We start from the raw sequence: 14,221 nt of genomic DNA on the forward strand, positions 1-14,221 counted from the left end.
AACATCTTATATCTCTTGGAATTTACTTATTAGAACTCGATGTTTACATCCAGTTTTCTTTTTCATTTCATTGATACAGTTGGTGAAAAATAATGATTTTCAGTTTCTATGGTTGTTGCTTTGCTACATTTAAATATGCTTAATAGATTACTGTAATTTAAAAATGATCTCTGCCTCCCTGGGTATTACTGTTTCTTTTATTAAAATAACGTGACTTATTTTTTATTTTTATTTTTTTAGATATATTTAAAGATATATTTATTTCAGAGAGAGCATGCTTGAGCAAGCAGGGTGAGGGTAGAGGGAGAGGGAAAGAAGACCCCCCCACCCCCCCCACTGATGATGGAGTCCAGTGTGGGGCATGATCTCCCTACGTAGGGTCATGATGTGACCCTAAACCAAGAGTGGGATGCTTAATTGACTGTGCCACCCAAGTGCCCCAAAATAATATGATTTATTAAAATTTGTTAAGTGTAGTTCTTTATGTAAGTTATATAGATGGATTATGCCTGTATGAGGTGAGTAGATAATTGATCTACTTTCAGAAGTGAAGTATTCTTTTAGTATTTCAGGTAGATTTTCATTGATTTGAAAGATTGTTTTTCAAGATGTGTGTTTGTTGTGTTAAGGCATTTTCTCTTTAAATTATTTTGGTGTATAGCCTCTGCTCTTCAACCAGATATGATAACATTTTGAATTTATGTGTGATTGCTGTGACAGTCACCATCCTTCCTGTAGCAGAGCAGGCTTACTGTAAATAACTTGGTGTACAATAGGTTGGTGATCTTTCATGTTAAATACACTCTTCCTGGATACATGTTATAAAGTCATGGCTCTGGGAACTTCTTCAACTCCTTTCTTGTTTTTCTTTTAGGATTTTCCTGTTGAACTCGTCATAATTGGAATAGCTTTACTATTGCTACAGACTCCAGCAAGTCAGCAGAAGCCAATCCTAAGTCTAGGTAAATAAAAATACCCTCAAAAGAGTAAAATGTAAACATAAAAAAAGCGTTAGCAGGAGCCACTTGAGTTATGGGACTTGAGCTATGTGTATTATGCTATAAAGTCCTGTATACTTTGAATTTTCATTCTAGAATTTTCCTAATTAACCATTCATTCTGAAATAGAACTTTGTTTTTCTTATCCAACAAGATGTGTTGTGCAAAGGCTCCATATGCCATAATTTACGAAGTACCATGGCTGTCCATTAAGACATAATAATCTAAATCATGTAACAATGACATTGGTCATTGTTTTGAAAGGCGTCTCAGCTTTTTTTTTTTTTTTTTTTGGCATCTCAGCTTATTTACAGCTTATTCATCAAACTGAAAATCAATAGCATAAAACCTTTGGAAACAAATTAAGTGTTTAGCATTTGCATTTGTTTCTTAAACTCTATATACTTTTACATTCAAAATTGTTGCAACATTGAACAAGATTTAGCTTATGGTTATTATATTAACCTAGCTAGAAACAAATAAGAGGTAACATTCTTCTGACTCTCCAGAGTTGACTTCAGCAAGAGTGAGGAATGGAGCTTTTACCTCCCTTTGAGGAGGTAAAAAATATTCTGTTTAAGAATATGGTAAAAAAGTCAAGTTGAAAGGCCTGGCAGATTGGCAACCAAGCCACACCTTTAAAATGCAGCTTTTATGCTAATGTTGCCTCTCTTTACTCCATGTAACATCTATGTGTAGTAATGGAGGATCTGTCTAAATTATGTTGCCTGGTGCCATGATCTGGTGATATATCCCAACCCTCTTTTTAAAGTGCTTGAGGTAAATACTGATTGTGTAGCTCATTGTAGACATTTTAATTCATCATAATTTTGAGAGTGAATTGCTCTTCCACTTACAATCTGTCTTGAGAATGGCTTTAGCACACAAAGGGGCCCTTGGCTTCATACGCTGGTTTTGTCTGTTGGTCTTGTGCTCATTTGTGCCCTCCTCCTGAGGCTTTTTCTGAACTGCTTTTGCCTTTTTTGTTGATTTTGTTGTTCTGCTAGCAGTGCACATGGCATTTCCCATATGTATAATTTGCCAGGGCTGGTACTTCTGACAGCCATAGTTTTGTTTTCTTCTTTAAACAGCTTTATTGAGGTATAATTTACCATAAAGTTCAACATTTTTGGTGTAACAATAAAGTGGCCTTTTTTTTTTTTTTTAAATGAATTTACGGAGCTGTGCAACCAGCACTATAATCTAGTTGTAGAACGTTGCCATCATCCAGTGTGTTACTTTGAAAAGTAGGGAATATCGGTTGTTTAGTATATTGGGAAAGAGTGTTGAAATAGGGTAACTGAGAAGATATTGATGATTTCAAATGTAACAAATGCATAGCATTAATACAATATTATGCTTCTTAATTATTAACACTAGCCTTGATTGTAAATAGCAATTTGTAAAAATGCTTGAGAGATTTATAATATAGAAGATAGAAATGTGTGCATTTCTTGTTTTAGTAAAGATAATAGATTTTCATAATCTCTCAGAGACAATTATGGATAAAGACTAATATTTCATTTGGAATGATAAAGAAAAGATTTGCATGGCCCCCTGTGCAAAGGTAACATGCACATTTGTGAAGTGTCCCATATTTTAAAAATTTAATTAAAGACATTTAGGCAGAAAAGGTCAATTAGCAGTGTTAGAGTAACATGAGTTTGTACTTCATACCATATTCAGGTTTGACTTCCAAGTGACGAAAAGAAAAAAATTGGCAACTCATTGACATGACTTAAGGCTTGTAGAAGTTTTTTGGTGTAGTGAGGAAATCAGTTGATGACTTCAATAATCTAGCTTGGAAGCTTATGAATAACATCTTTTGGTAAATTAGGCTTCATCTAATAATTGTAAAAAAAATATATTTATGCTTTCACTTATTCTGTTAATGGCCTAGGGGAGATTATACATGTAACTAAGTTATTGTACATTTGTGCGTGTATTTCTGATGTGTAAGTTGAGTGTCCATGTTAAAGAGAATCATCTTTAAAACTGGGTTTGATTGTTGCTGCTTATGGACTTTGAGACTTTTTCTGATTATCTTTTTAGCAATTACACTGAAGGACATCCCTGCTTCACCTTGTTTACTACTGTACCTCAATATAATTTTAACCTGGGTTTTTAAGGGAAGCATGCACATTGCTTTAAAAATCCACTGATCAGGAACTCTGGTCTCTTGGCTCTGTTGGGGGCAGTAGAAGGACCTGACAATATAAGGACAAAAGTTGAATCAAATTTTATTTTATTTATCTTTAAAGATATTTATTTATCTATCTATCTATCTATCTATCTATCTATCTATCTATCTATCTATCATCTATCTATCTATCTATCTATCTATCTATTTATTTACTTGAGAGAGAGAGAGAGAGGGAGGGAGAGAGGGAGAGAAAGCATACAGTGTGTATGGGGTTGAGGGAGAAGGGGAGGACAAAGGAAGAGGGAGAGAATCTCAAGTAGACTCTACCCTGAGCAGGGAGTCTGATGCAGGGCTTGATCTCAGGAGCCTGAGATCATGACCTGAGCTAAAACCAAGGGTTGGATGCTCAACTGACTGAGCCACCCAGGCACCCCAGCTGAATTTTATTTTAAAGATTTGGTTTTTATTTCATGGTATGAATTTTCTCTAAGAGTATCCTCAAGTTATCAGGCACACACGTTAACAGCTTATTTTAGATAATAGCTAATTTTTAGGTTCCTTTCTAAAAAGAGAAGATTGATCATCTTAGTTACGTGTCTGACCCAATTGTAAAGGGGTAAGAAAACTTTCTGCATATCACTCTTAAACAAAATAGCATTTTGTTTGATTGTGGTAGTAATTTTTTAACTGTGAATTATTGTTTTGATGAATAGCTTTGAAGCTTCTCTCTCTTGCGGAGGGTCAGAAAATCCCAAGGTCATCCTTGGTGCTGGTGATGCCAGTTCTGCAGATACTGTCTTCTACTGCCTTGGAAGACTGTATATACATGGATGAAGAAGGTCCCTCAAGGCAGCAGTTGGCTCTAGACGTTTTGGAAATGGTACAGCAGGAGTCCTACAGAAATGACCACCAAAAGGTAAAGAGTTCAACCTTGTTTCTCTTCAATAAAAGTAAAGTGGTAATGTGGACCTTCTGTTTGTGCAGGTAATCTCCCCTCCTGAGGAAGTACCTGTTTGGGTTTAAACTCCTCTTCTGGGGCAGCCCAGGTGGCTCAGCGGTTTAGCACTGCCTTCAGTCCAGGACCTGATCCTGGAGTCCTGGAATAGGGTCCCATGTCGAGCTCCCTGCATGGAGCCTGCTTCTCCCTTTGCGCCTCTCTCTCTCTCTCATGAATAAATAAATAAAATCTTTAAAAAATAAATAAATAAACTCCTCTCCTGGAAGTTTGCCATTCTGTCAGCCAGTGGTGTAGCTATTAGTATATTCTTCTGGACTGTGAGAGGGGAGGGTAAAATAAGCTTTGGAAATGCTGTATACTTTTTTTCCTCGAGTTTTCTGACTACATTAGTAGTTAAAGGTCCTGAGAAATTCTGCAGAACAGGAACTAGTTCTGTTTAACCTGGTGCTTCTCCAACACATTTGAGCAAGGAATCCTTTTTTTCTTCTCATACTGTTGAATTTATGCCTTTATGCAGCATGTTGTTACATCTGGGACACTCTAAAGGTGGGAAATCTCAAATGCCTGGGATTTGTAAGGCCTAAGACTACATTTTTTTTTTTAAATATTTTATTTATTTATTCATGAGAGACAGAGAGAGAGGCAGAGACACAGGCAGAGGGAGAAGCAGGCTCCACGCAGGGAGCCCGACGCGGGACCCAATCCCGGGTCTCCAGGATCAGGCACTGGGTCAAAGGCAGACTCTAAACCGCTGAGCCACCCAAGGATCCCAAGACTTCAGTTTTTAACATGTAGCCTCTAATGCCGTTTCCCTTGGCATGTAGGCTCTTGATGGCTAGCGGCTGCCTCATTGGAAAACTGTAGGTCCAACATACTGCATCCCCATTCCCGCCTGCTGGGCAGGCCTCAGTCTTCTGTGGCAGTCTCATGCTGTCTGTTAGGGTAATGTGAAGGTATTGTCAACATCTGGTTAATGGCTGGCTTCTGGGCCTGCGCTAGTTAGACATTTTCTCTTTTGGTATTTGAGTTTTGCCTTCAGTAAAATGTAGTATTAGTTTCCTAGCTACGAATGTGATGGGGATTGAGGGAGGACTACAGAAGTTAAACTGGTGAATCTCCTGTCCCCATGGAGAGAGACATAAATAAATGCAGGCAAGAGCCAGTTGTTTCATCTGCCAAGGCAGGGATACCTCTAATTGTGTGTTGTGAGATGTCCGAGCCACAGAAAGCCAGGCACTGTAATTCCTGGTTTGAGGGTGCAGCAGAAACTAGCCTGTAGGCACATTGACTGTCTACTACATCCTCCTCATTCCTGATTGTTTGTCTAAAACTTGAAAGCTTGAAGTAGGTAATCGACTTGAATTAAGAGAAGGAAGCTCTTGCCTTCTCTGTGATAGGAATACAGAATGTGGCCCAAATTTTCTAATAGCCTTTTACTTTCCCTTGTGGTTTGCTCATCTAGAACAGTGATTGGATTCTGGATGGGATTGGGGCTGGTGAAGGATGCGCTTATGTCTAAGAGTTCTGTCCTTTTAGCTCACAAGCGATATTTCCTGAGAATCACCCTGGCTCTAATACAGGAGCACTCAGTGTACCATTCACTCAGGTGTGTGTGAATCTTATTCATTAACACGAGTAGCTGAACTTTCTCTTCAGCAGCTGGTGAAGAGGGAGGAGCAAGTACTACAGGGGCTCTGAACATTCTCTTGATGTTAATGTGAGGGGAGATATGATCACCATTTTTAAAACTGTAAGCCACAGTTTGCTGTTGGCTTTTCTTCCATGCCTGGGCAGGTCTCTATATTCCCAACATACCTATAAATTTAACAAGATATAAACTTTCCACATCTCTTCCTGAATCTTTGCTTTTGCTCATAATGCTGTTTTGTCTCCTCCTGACCTACTCATTCTTCAAGACCCAGCCAAATGTTCTCAGCCTCCCAGAGTCCAAATTCATGACCTTCTTCTTGGCATCCCCAGCACTTTTAGTATTACTCAGTTGTGTTGTGTCTTAAGTTAGAGAGCTGTATATATATGTACTTCCAGCTTATACTGCGAGCTTACTGAGGGAAAAGGTCTTGGCCCATCTCACAGTTTGCCTTTATTTTCAAAGCATGTTAAAATTGAAATTGCAACAGTTGTTGAACATTTTTTATTTTTTCCACATGAGTGTTTTTGCTTTATCTTTGTCACCTGATCATAGATGAGTCTTCAAAGTCTTTTAGCCAGTATTTAATTGAACACTCTATTTTCCATATACTTAAATAAATTAGGTGTACCTATTTAACTTTGCATCCTCAACACCTGACACATTGTTTACTGTGAGATAAACATTCAGTAAATTTCTATTCACTGAGCGTTGTGAGCTTCTCATAAGGATACAGAAGATCATTTTACTATCTCCATACATTTTTATTATTTCTTTTTATATAGATGACTCTGACTTAGCATGTTTGATTTAGAACTAGAGCAGTTCTTAAGAAGCACAGTTCTGGTGAATGAGAACCAGGGTAAATAAACTGTACCATGCAATTCTGTATTCCCTATCCGTTTCTGAAGTGTTGATAACCATGAAATTAAAAACATTTCAACTTTCAATTTTTAGAATTAAAAAATGTAAGCTATCAAAACAGCCACTCATCTTCTCTTAAAGATTAACATAATCTAATAAGCTTTTAATATTTTTTAGTGGTGCGTGGAAAACATGATCCCTTCTATTAGGCTATTAAATGTGATATTTAAAACCACCTATTTATGTTTTCCTAGGCTTAAAAAAAAAAAAAAAGAAGCAGACACCAGTTGTAAATTGTAAAATATTTGTGCCCTGGCCTCCAGGGAATGTAGGGGAAGAAAGAAAGCACCAGGCCTGGGTCTAGACATGAGAGAGAGACTGTGCTGGTAATTTGAACAAAGAAAAACTTAATACAAAGAATTATTAACTAGTAAACAGTCTCAATTACTAGCAGTTATAAAAGAGGCTCTAGGAGCTATTGCATTAATAAATGTAAGGAGCAGCTACTACTTCTAGGACTTGAGATATTACCCAAGGAAGGAACAGAGAAGGTTTTCCTCCTCCAGACTGAGATCAGACTTTATAGAAAGAATGTGGCTCTGGCCTGTTGGATGGTGAAGGTTTTTGGGGTGTGTCAGACCAGAGCTAGTGTGTAGGAAGTCACCCCTGGGGTGCCTTGGGTCCTCCACAGGAAGATACCTGCCAGAGTCTCCTGAATGCTCCTGACAGCCATGGTAGGAAAAATCCCTAAATAATATTCCATTGCATGGATATACACCACATTTTACTTTTCCATTCATCTGTTGATGAACATTTGGGTTGTTTTCACTTTTTGGCTATTAATGAATAGTGCCATTATGAACGTTTCTATACAAGTATTTATCTGGACATGGTTTCCTGTCTCTTGGGTAAATACCTAGGAGCGGAATTGTTAGATCATACAATAACCCTGTTGATTGTGGGAGGAATTGCCAGACTGTTTTCCAAAAGGACTCTGCCATTTCACATACCCACCAGCTGTGTATGAAGACTCCAATTTGCCCACATGCTTGCCAGCAGTTGTCATTGTCTATGTTTTTGCTTCTAGCAGGTGTGAAGTGATTTTGGTTTTCCTTATGGTTTTGATCTGCATTTCTCTGATGACATTCATAGAATATTCACTTGACAAGTGAAGAAACTGAGGCTAGGGAGGTTAAATTACCTAAATTATACAGATGTGAAAGATAGAGTTGACATTCAGATTTTTGACCTGTTTAACTGTAGAGCTTACATCCTATTGCCTCTAATTTGATTTTTTATTTTTTTGGCATGGTAATTTATCATTTTTGTGCTGTACTTGTGAATAAATAGAACAGTTTCAGATTTACAGGCTAACACTAAGTCATAGTACATTAAAATAAACCAGTTTCATAAAAGCTTTTGGTTGGAAGTTGAAAGGAATTGGTAAGTCCTAGATCTTGTTTGTCTACCATCATCTTCTGAATAACATGGATACTGAGGATGGTGTGAGTTGTTCTTTGGTGATAAGCAGCCCTCCCAAACCTCTCTGCTCTCTCTCTATCTCTCTCTTTTTTTTTAAGATTTTATTTATTTGAGACAGGGAGAAAGCATGAGCAGGGGGGAGGGAAAGAGGGGGGAAAGAGAAGCATGCTCCTGCTGAGCAGGGAGCTCGACGCAGGGCTTGATCGCAGGATCCTGGGATCACGACCTGACCTGAGCTGAAGGCGGATGCTCAACTGCCTGGGCCACCCAGATGGCCTGCCTCTCCACTCCTGACTGGATTCTAAATAAGGGAAAGAGTAGAATGAACCTCTTGAGGCTTTGGCTAGTCCAGTCTTCTGCTTCTGCTCTGGTGAGTGGTTAAATCCCTTCTAGCAAAAAACTATCCTCCTTTTAAGGGACTGCAGGTTTGAGTTTCAGTACTCCCTCTCCTGATCAAATCCTGGCTCTACTTCAGTTAAGCCAATTTTAATCACTATTACAGAGAAGTGTTATTCTTTTTTTTTTTTTTTAATTTTAAGTTTTATTTATTTGAGAGAGAGTGTGCAAGAGCTAGATTGCAGAGGGAAGGGTAGAGGGGGTGGAAGAGGGGAAGCATCCCAAGCTGACTCCCTGCTGAGTGTGGAGCCTGACATCGGGCTTGGTCTGAGGATGTGGAGACCATGACCTGAGCTGAAATCAAGAGTTTGACACATAACCGACTGAGCCATCCAGGTGCCCCAGATGAATGTTATTCTTTAAAGTTAATGAAAATCTAGATTGTTCACTGAACTCACAATTTCTTTTTCAGACCCCTTTAGACAAAGGAGTACTATCGGTTGTCTGTCTTATTGTTAATAATTAACAAACCTGAACATTTTTATTATGAACTTTTTAGAATGAAGATTTGCAACTAATATCTGTAAAATATGTTTTATAACCATTTAATATTTATTTAAGTGTTACTTTTTAATGGTTTCTTTTCTCATACACACACACACACATATATATATATATATTTTTTTTTTTACTGAGATGTAATTTACCTAACATAAACCTCTTTTATTTTAAACACCTGCTTTCTCCTCTAAACTATGGAGCCTGCCAGCACTTTCACAGGCCCTCCCTTGGGCTGTGGGGCCAGGATTTGGTAGCTGGTGTAGAGAAAGCTCTGGGTTGCATCCTTGCCCTGGGACTGTGCCAGGGGCAGCTGTCACTCACTGGGACAGAGAGACTGTTCTGGGATGTTTCATTCAACACTGTGCTTTTCTCCTGCTGTTCTAACCTGAGGCAAACAGACAAAAAACAGAGCCTAAACATCAACATAATACTTCAAGTAAAACAGGATTTCTTTTCTGTTTCAGTATGTTTACTCTTACCCGTCTGGGTAATGTTGCTGCTTTTGACTCAATTTATGGTTCATGGTGATTTCCAATTACTTTCTTTTATACTCCTATCTACCAGTTTTATTTTTCTCTCCGAAAGATGACAGAGATCATATTTCTCTGTATTTTGCAACTTTAGAGACTGTGCTAGGTGCTTTATTGTGTCACTATCTACCTCAATAATCTTGGCAGGAAAGTACTCATTACTTCCATCTTACAAGTGAGCAAAGTGAGGCTCAGAGATTGTGTAATAGCTTCTATCTGGCATGGCTGTGCTAAAGTCCTGGCTTTTTAAATCTTAAGTCTGGTGCTGTTTGTCCTTTTTCTAAAGAACTTGACTCTGGTTCTTAGTGAATTTCATCTTTGGGTAGGGGAAGTATTTTTAGAGAGAAAGAGCTATGATAAATATAAATCTTTAACTTTCAAAATTTATTATTTTAAAAAATTACAACACATCCACGTGGCTCAAAAGTTATAAAATGGTATACAATGGAAAGTTTCCTTCTCACCCTTGATTCTGGTTGTTCAGTTCCCACCCTCAAATAGAAAATGATTAGTGGCTGTTAATTTATTTTGTATCTGTCTCATACTTTTCCTTGCATATATAAGCAAATACAAATATATAGTCCCCACTCCCTTTCAAAAAATAATTGGTAGCATTCCAGGCACACTATCTGCAACTTGTATTTTCATGAGAGCTCTTTTCATATCAATAAAGATAACTTCCTCATTTGTTTTGACAGTGGGATTTACTTTCAAATGTCATCTCTACTCTAAAGCATATACTTGAGACAACTGAACACCCATGTCCTCACACAAACTTTAATCGGACTATTCATAGCAGCATTATTCATGATAGCCAGAAAGTGGAAACAGCCCAATGTCTGTTAATTGATGAATGGGTAACAATGTGGTATATCCATAGATGGAATATTACTTGCCAATGAAAAGAAACAGGAGTATTGATACAAATCACAGTCTGGATGAACCTTGAAAATATGCAATGCGAAAGGAGCCAGTCACCAGACAACACATCCGGTGAGGTTTCTATTATATGAAATAGTCAGAATAGAAACAAAGTAGATGAAGTAGTTGTCACCAGGGGCTGTGAGTGCGGTGTTGGGGGAATAAGGAGTGAGTGTTAAGGGAGATGGGATTTCCATCTGGGGATGATGAAAGCTTGCCCTGGTGATGGTTCCACCTCTCCAGGAATTACTAAAGTTCACGGAGTTGTAAACTTTAAAAGGGTAGGTTTTATGGTATGTGAATTATATCTCAGTAAAGATGTTACTTAAAAAATTTCAGGCTGGCTCAGATGGTAGAACATGTGACTGAATCTCAAGGTCATGAGTTCAAGCCCCACACTGGATGTGGGGGCCTACTTACCAAAAAAAAAAAAAAAAAAAGAAAGAAAGACATTTCTAAAGCTTAATTTTTACTTCCCATCCTTTTAGTTGTTAGCTGTATCCATATAAGTTAGTCTCTAATAACAGGACAGAGTCTAGAGATTTCTAATTTGTTTCATCCCACTCTGAAGGAATTGAATCGTTTTATTAGCAGGCAGTTATTTATGCTTCTCTAATGTCTCCGGCTTCTCCTGAGCCATGTGGGCACACCGTTCCCCTTGGCAGACTGCTGTCTCTTCGCTGTCCCTGACTGCACTACTTTATTTCTGTGAGGAGCCATTTCTCAGATTGACGTATGCATAACCTCTTCTTTGGGTATCATTTCAATTTAGAGCTGTCGGACTATTTCTTATTGCAGAAGTTATTCACAGTCATTAATTCTCAGGTTGTTGCTGAACCAACTCTGTTCCTGTCAACATACTGTTGCAAAGATGAATTGTCCTCAGTCCAAATCCGCCACCTGCCTGGGATTGTCTCTTACTAGAGGAGGAGCTGGGCACATACAATGACTTTTTTTTTTTTTTTAATCTTCCCTCTCATGGGGTGCCAGAGTAGCACAGTTGGTTAACCTTCAACTCTTGATTTTGGCGTGGGTCTTGATCTTAGGGTCCTGGGATTGAGACGCACGGTGCAGTCTGCTTCTGTCCCTGCTCGCTGGCCCCTTTGCCCTCCATGCACATGCACTCTCTCTCAAATAAATAAATAAAATCTTTGAAAAAAATCTTATCTCTTACTAGTGAATATTTTTTTAGTGATACTGGATTTTTTTTTCAAACTCTGTTGCCTCTAAATCTTGTGTATTGATCCTTTTTATCCCCCCTGCCTTAACTGGGATCGACTGGTAAATAGGAAAAGTTGAAATCAACTGTTCTAGATAGTTCCATCTATTTTCTTTTTGTTGTATTAGCTCAAATATGTGCCGAGGAGTTTTCGGCAAAATACAAAATTTTGTATTTTGTCAGAAGGATTGATTTCTTATGATATAGTCTAAAAAAATGAATATATCTCTGGCAAATATACTTACCTCATTTATTCATGCCTTTTTGTTTGTTTGTTTTTCAGCTCTCCTACAAGCTTGTGTTCCCCATAACTGGCACGTATGGATCAATATTTACAGCCTGGAGGATCCTTGAAGTAATGAGAGAAGAGTCTGCTGCAAGTGACTGGTTGTTTTCCATAGAGTCCTTGCTCCCTATTACCATGGCGATCCCTGTACATGTTTTCCTTTTGCTGGCTCACCTCCTTGTTGAAGATCAAGGGCAAAATCTTCGCCAAATCCTGAAGGTCACTACAGAATTAGCCCAGGCAGATTCCTCTCAGGTAAAGTAAGAAAATAATGGTACAATGATTGGGGTAAAGCTTAACTTTTAGAATTGTAGATTATTCTTAGTTTGCAGGTGATTTTTATCAATGTCTTAAATTATGGGTTGATTCTTTTTTGGGGGAGGGAGGTAGGGGGGCTATTTTTGTCTTGTCAATTTGTTCTTTTGTGTTCTTACTCTGAGTTAATGTATACTTAATGATGCAAATGTTTCGTTAATGAAAGCATACTTCACAGTGAAATCTGCACATGGTGCTATTCTGGTATTATGGTTTATTGGTAGATTTGCTAATTGGTAGCACTTTTATTAACTCCTGGAGCGTATTCCAAGATGAATATCCCTTAGTTCTAATATTGATCTTTTAAAGTAGAGGCAGGTTAATTAATTTAGAATAAAGATGCCTGTGGAATAGACATTAATCTTTTTGACTTTTGACCGTTTGATCCTATCTTCATTCAGTCATTTAATAAACTAAAAACTACTGAGCCTTTCCTGTGAATGGTAACCATTTACATACTAGGGTATGGGGGTAAACAATCATTCTTCCTATCTGCACCAAACTTGGAGTGTAATAAGCAATCAGGCATTAATAGGGCTCCCCCCCCCCCATTAAGCTAACCATATATTTGGTAAAGTAATCTAATTTTTTCCCACTGGATGGACCCTCTAGAAGTAATTTCCTGCAAAGGGAAGGGTTTCCTAAGCAAACAGGAATGGTATGTGCTTATACTTCTTTTCAAACGGTGAAGAAAAAGTTGATCTCTTTATGGAGAATTTGTGTTCCTATAGGAAAAAAAATTAGTTCTAGAGGTGGGATAAATATGTTTATCTAGGATATGAAGTTACTGTATTTGGATTCTTTTTATCCTCAACTTGTCATACTTATTCCTTTTAGTCAAATAAACAACTACCGATCACAGAAAGTTTTCCTTTTGACTAGATCTCTTATGATCTGATTCTTCAAGTGGATCTGTAATGCCCTAAGTATCTTTGCATCATATATGGTTGTATACATAATGTGAATCATTTCACTTTGCTTCCCACTTTATTTTTCTCTTCACCTTCTGTAATAATTCTGCTTTTTTAAATAATAAATTTATTTTTTATTGGTGTTCAATTTGCCAACATAGAGAATAACACCCAGTGCTCATCCCGTCAAGTGCCCCCCTCAGTACCCGTCACCCATTCACCCCCACCCCCCCGTCCCCCCGCCCTCCTCCCCTTTTACCACCCCTAGTTCATTTCCCAGAGTTAGGAGTCTTCATGTTCTGTCTCCCTTTCTGATATTTCCTACCCATTTCTTCTCCCTTCCCTTCTATTCCCTTTCACTATTATTTATATTCCCCAAATGAATGAGGCCATATAATGTTTGTCCTTCTCCGATTGACTTATTTCACTCAGCATAATACCCTCCAGTTCCATCCACATTTAAGCAAATGGTGGGTATTTGTCATTTCTAATGGCTGAGTAATATTCCATTGTATACATAAACCACATCTTCTTTATCCATTCATCTTTCGATGGACACCAAGCCTCCTTCCACAGTTTGGCTATTGTGGACATTGCTGCTAGAAACATCGGGGTGCAGATGTCCCGGCGTTTCATTGCATCTGCATTTTTGGGGTAAATCCCCAGCAGTGCAATTGAATAATTCTGCTTCTGATAAATGTTTTGTTTCAGTGCTAATACCTTATAGGATAATATATTTATAATAGTTAATGCATAAATAATGCCTGGAGATTATCTAAAGAAGTCCTATAGTAAGTTATCTGACCTATGTGTGCCACTGATGTAAAACATGTATTATATCAGATTATGTGTTGATATTCAGGAAATGCATTGGTCTTGAAATTCTAGGGTGATGGGTGATACTCTTGGTTATAAGTAACAGAGACACATCTGTCTTAAACAGTTTTTATTAACTCCAGAATTTAGAATAAGCATGGCCTGGGCAGTATATTCACTATACAGTTCCTTTGTTTTCTCTGTGAATTTGCTGAAAGCCCAAAGCCTTATAA

At 38.0% G+C, this 14,221-nt stretch overlaps 1 protein-coding gene and 2 non-coding genes across 4 annotated transcripts in view; all 3 read left to right on the forward strand.

Annotated features, from left to right (window-relative positions):
* FOCAD (focadhesin) overlaps positions 1-14,221 on the forward strand; it is a 313,675-nt gene that overhangs the window by 100,489 nt on the left and 198,965 nt on the right. For both annotated transcript variants that reach the window (XM_038552511.1, XM_038552512.1), the window contains exons 9-11: positions 875-962; positions 3,855-4,057; positions 11,944-12,201. In XM_038552511.1, coding sequence (XP_038408439.1) covers positions 875-962; positions 3,855-4,057; positions 11,944-12,201 — 549 coding nt within the window. The remainder of the gene's footprint in view (positions 1-874; positions 963-3,854; positions 4,058-11,943; positions 12,202-14,221) is intronic.
* LOC119874072 lies at positions 2,497-2,600 on the forward strand. The gene has a single exon (XR_005367297.1). It is a non-coding gene; the product is annotated as a U6 spliceosomal RNA (small nuclear RNA).
* LOC119874086 lies at positions 9,195-9,321 on the forward strand. The gene has a single exon (XR_005367308.1). It is a non-coding gene; the product is annotated as a small nucleolar RNA SNORA30/SNORA37 family (small nucleolar RNA).

The sequence above is a fragment of the Canis lupus genome, chromosome 11 (assembly GCF_011100685.1).
Source record: "Canis lupus familiaris isolate Mischka breed German Shepherd chromosome 11, alternate assembly UU_Cfam_GSD_1.0, whole genome shotgun sequence".
Classification (NCBI taxonomy): domain Eukaryota; kingdom Metazoa; phylum Chordata; class Mammalia; order Carnivora; family Canidae; genus Canis; species Canis lupus.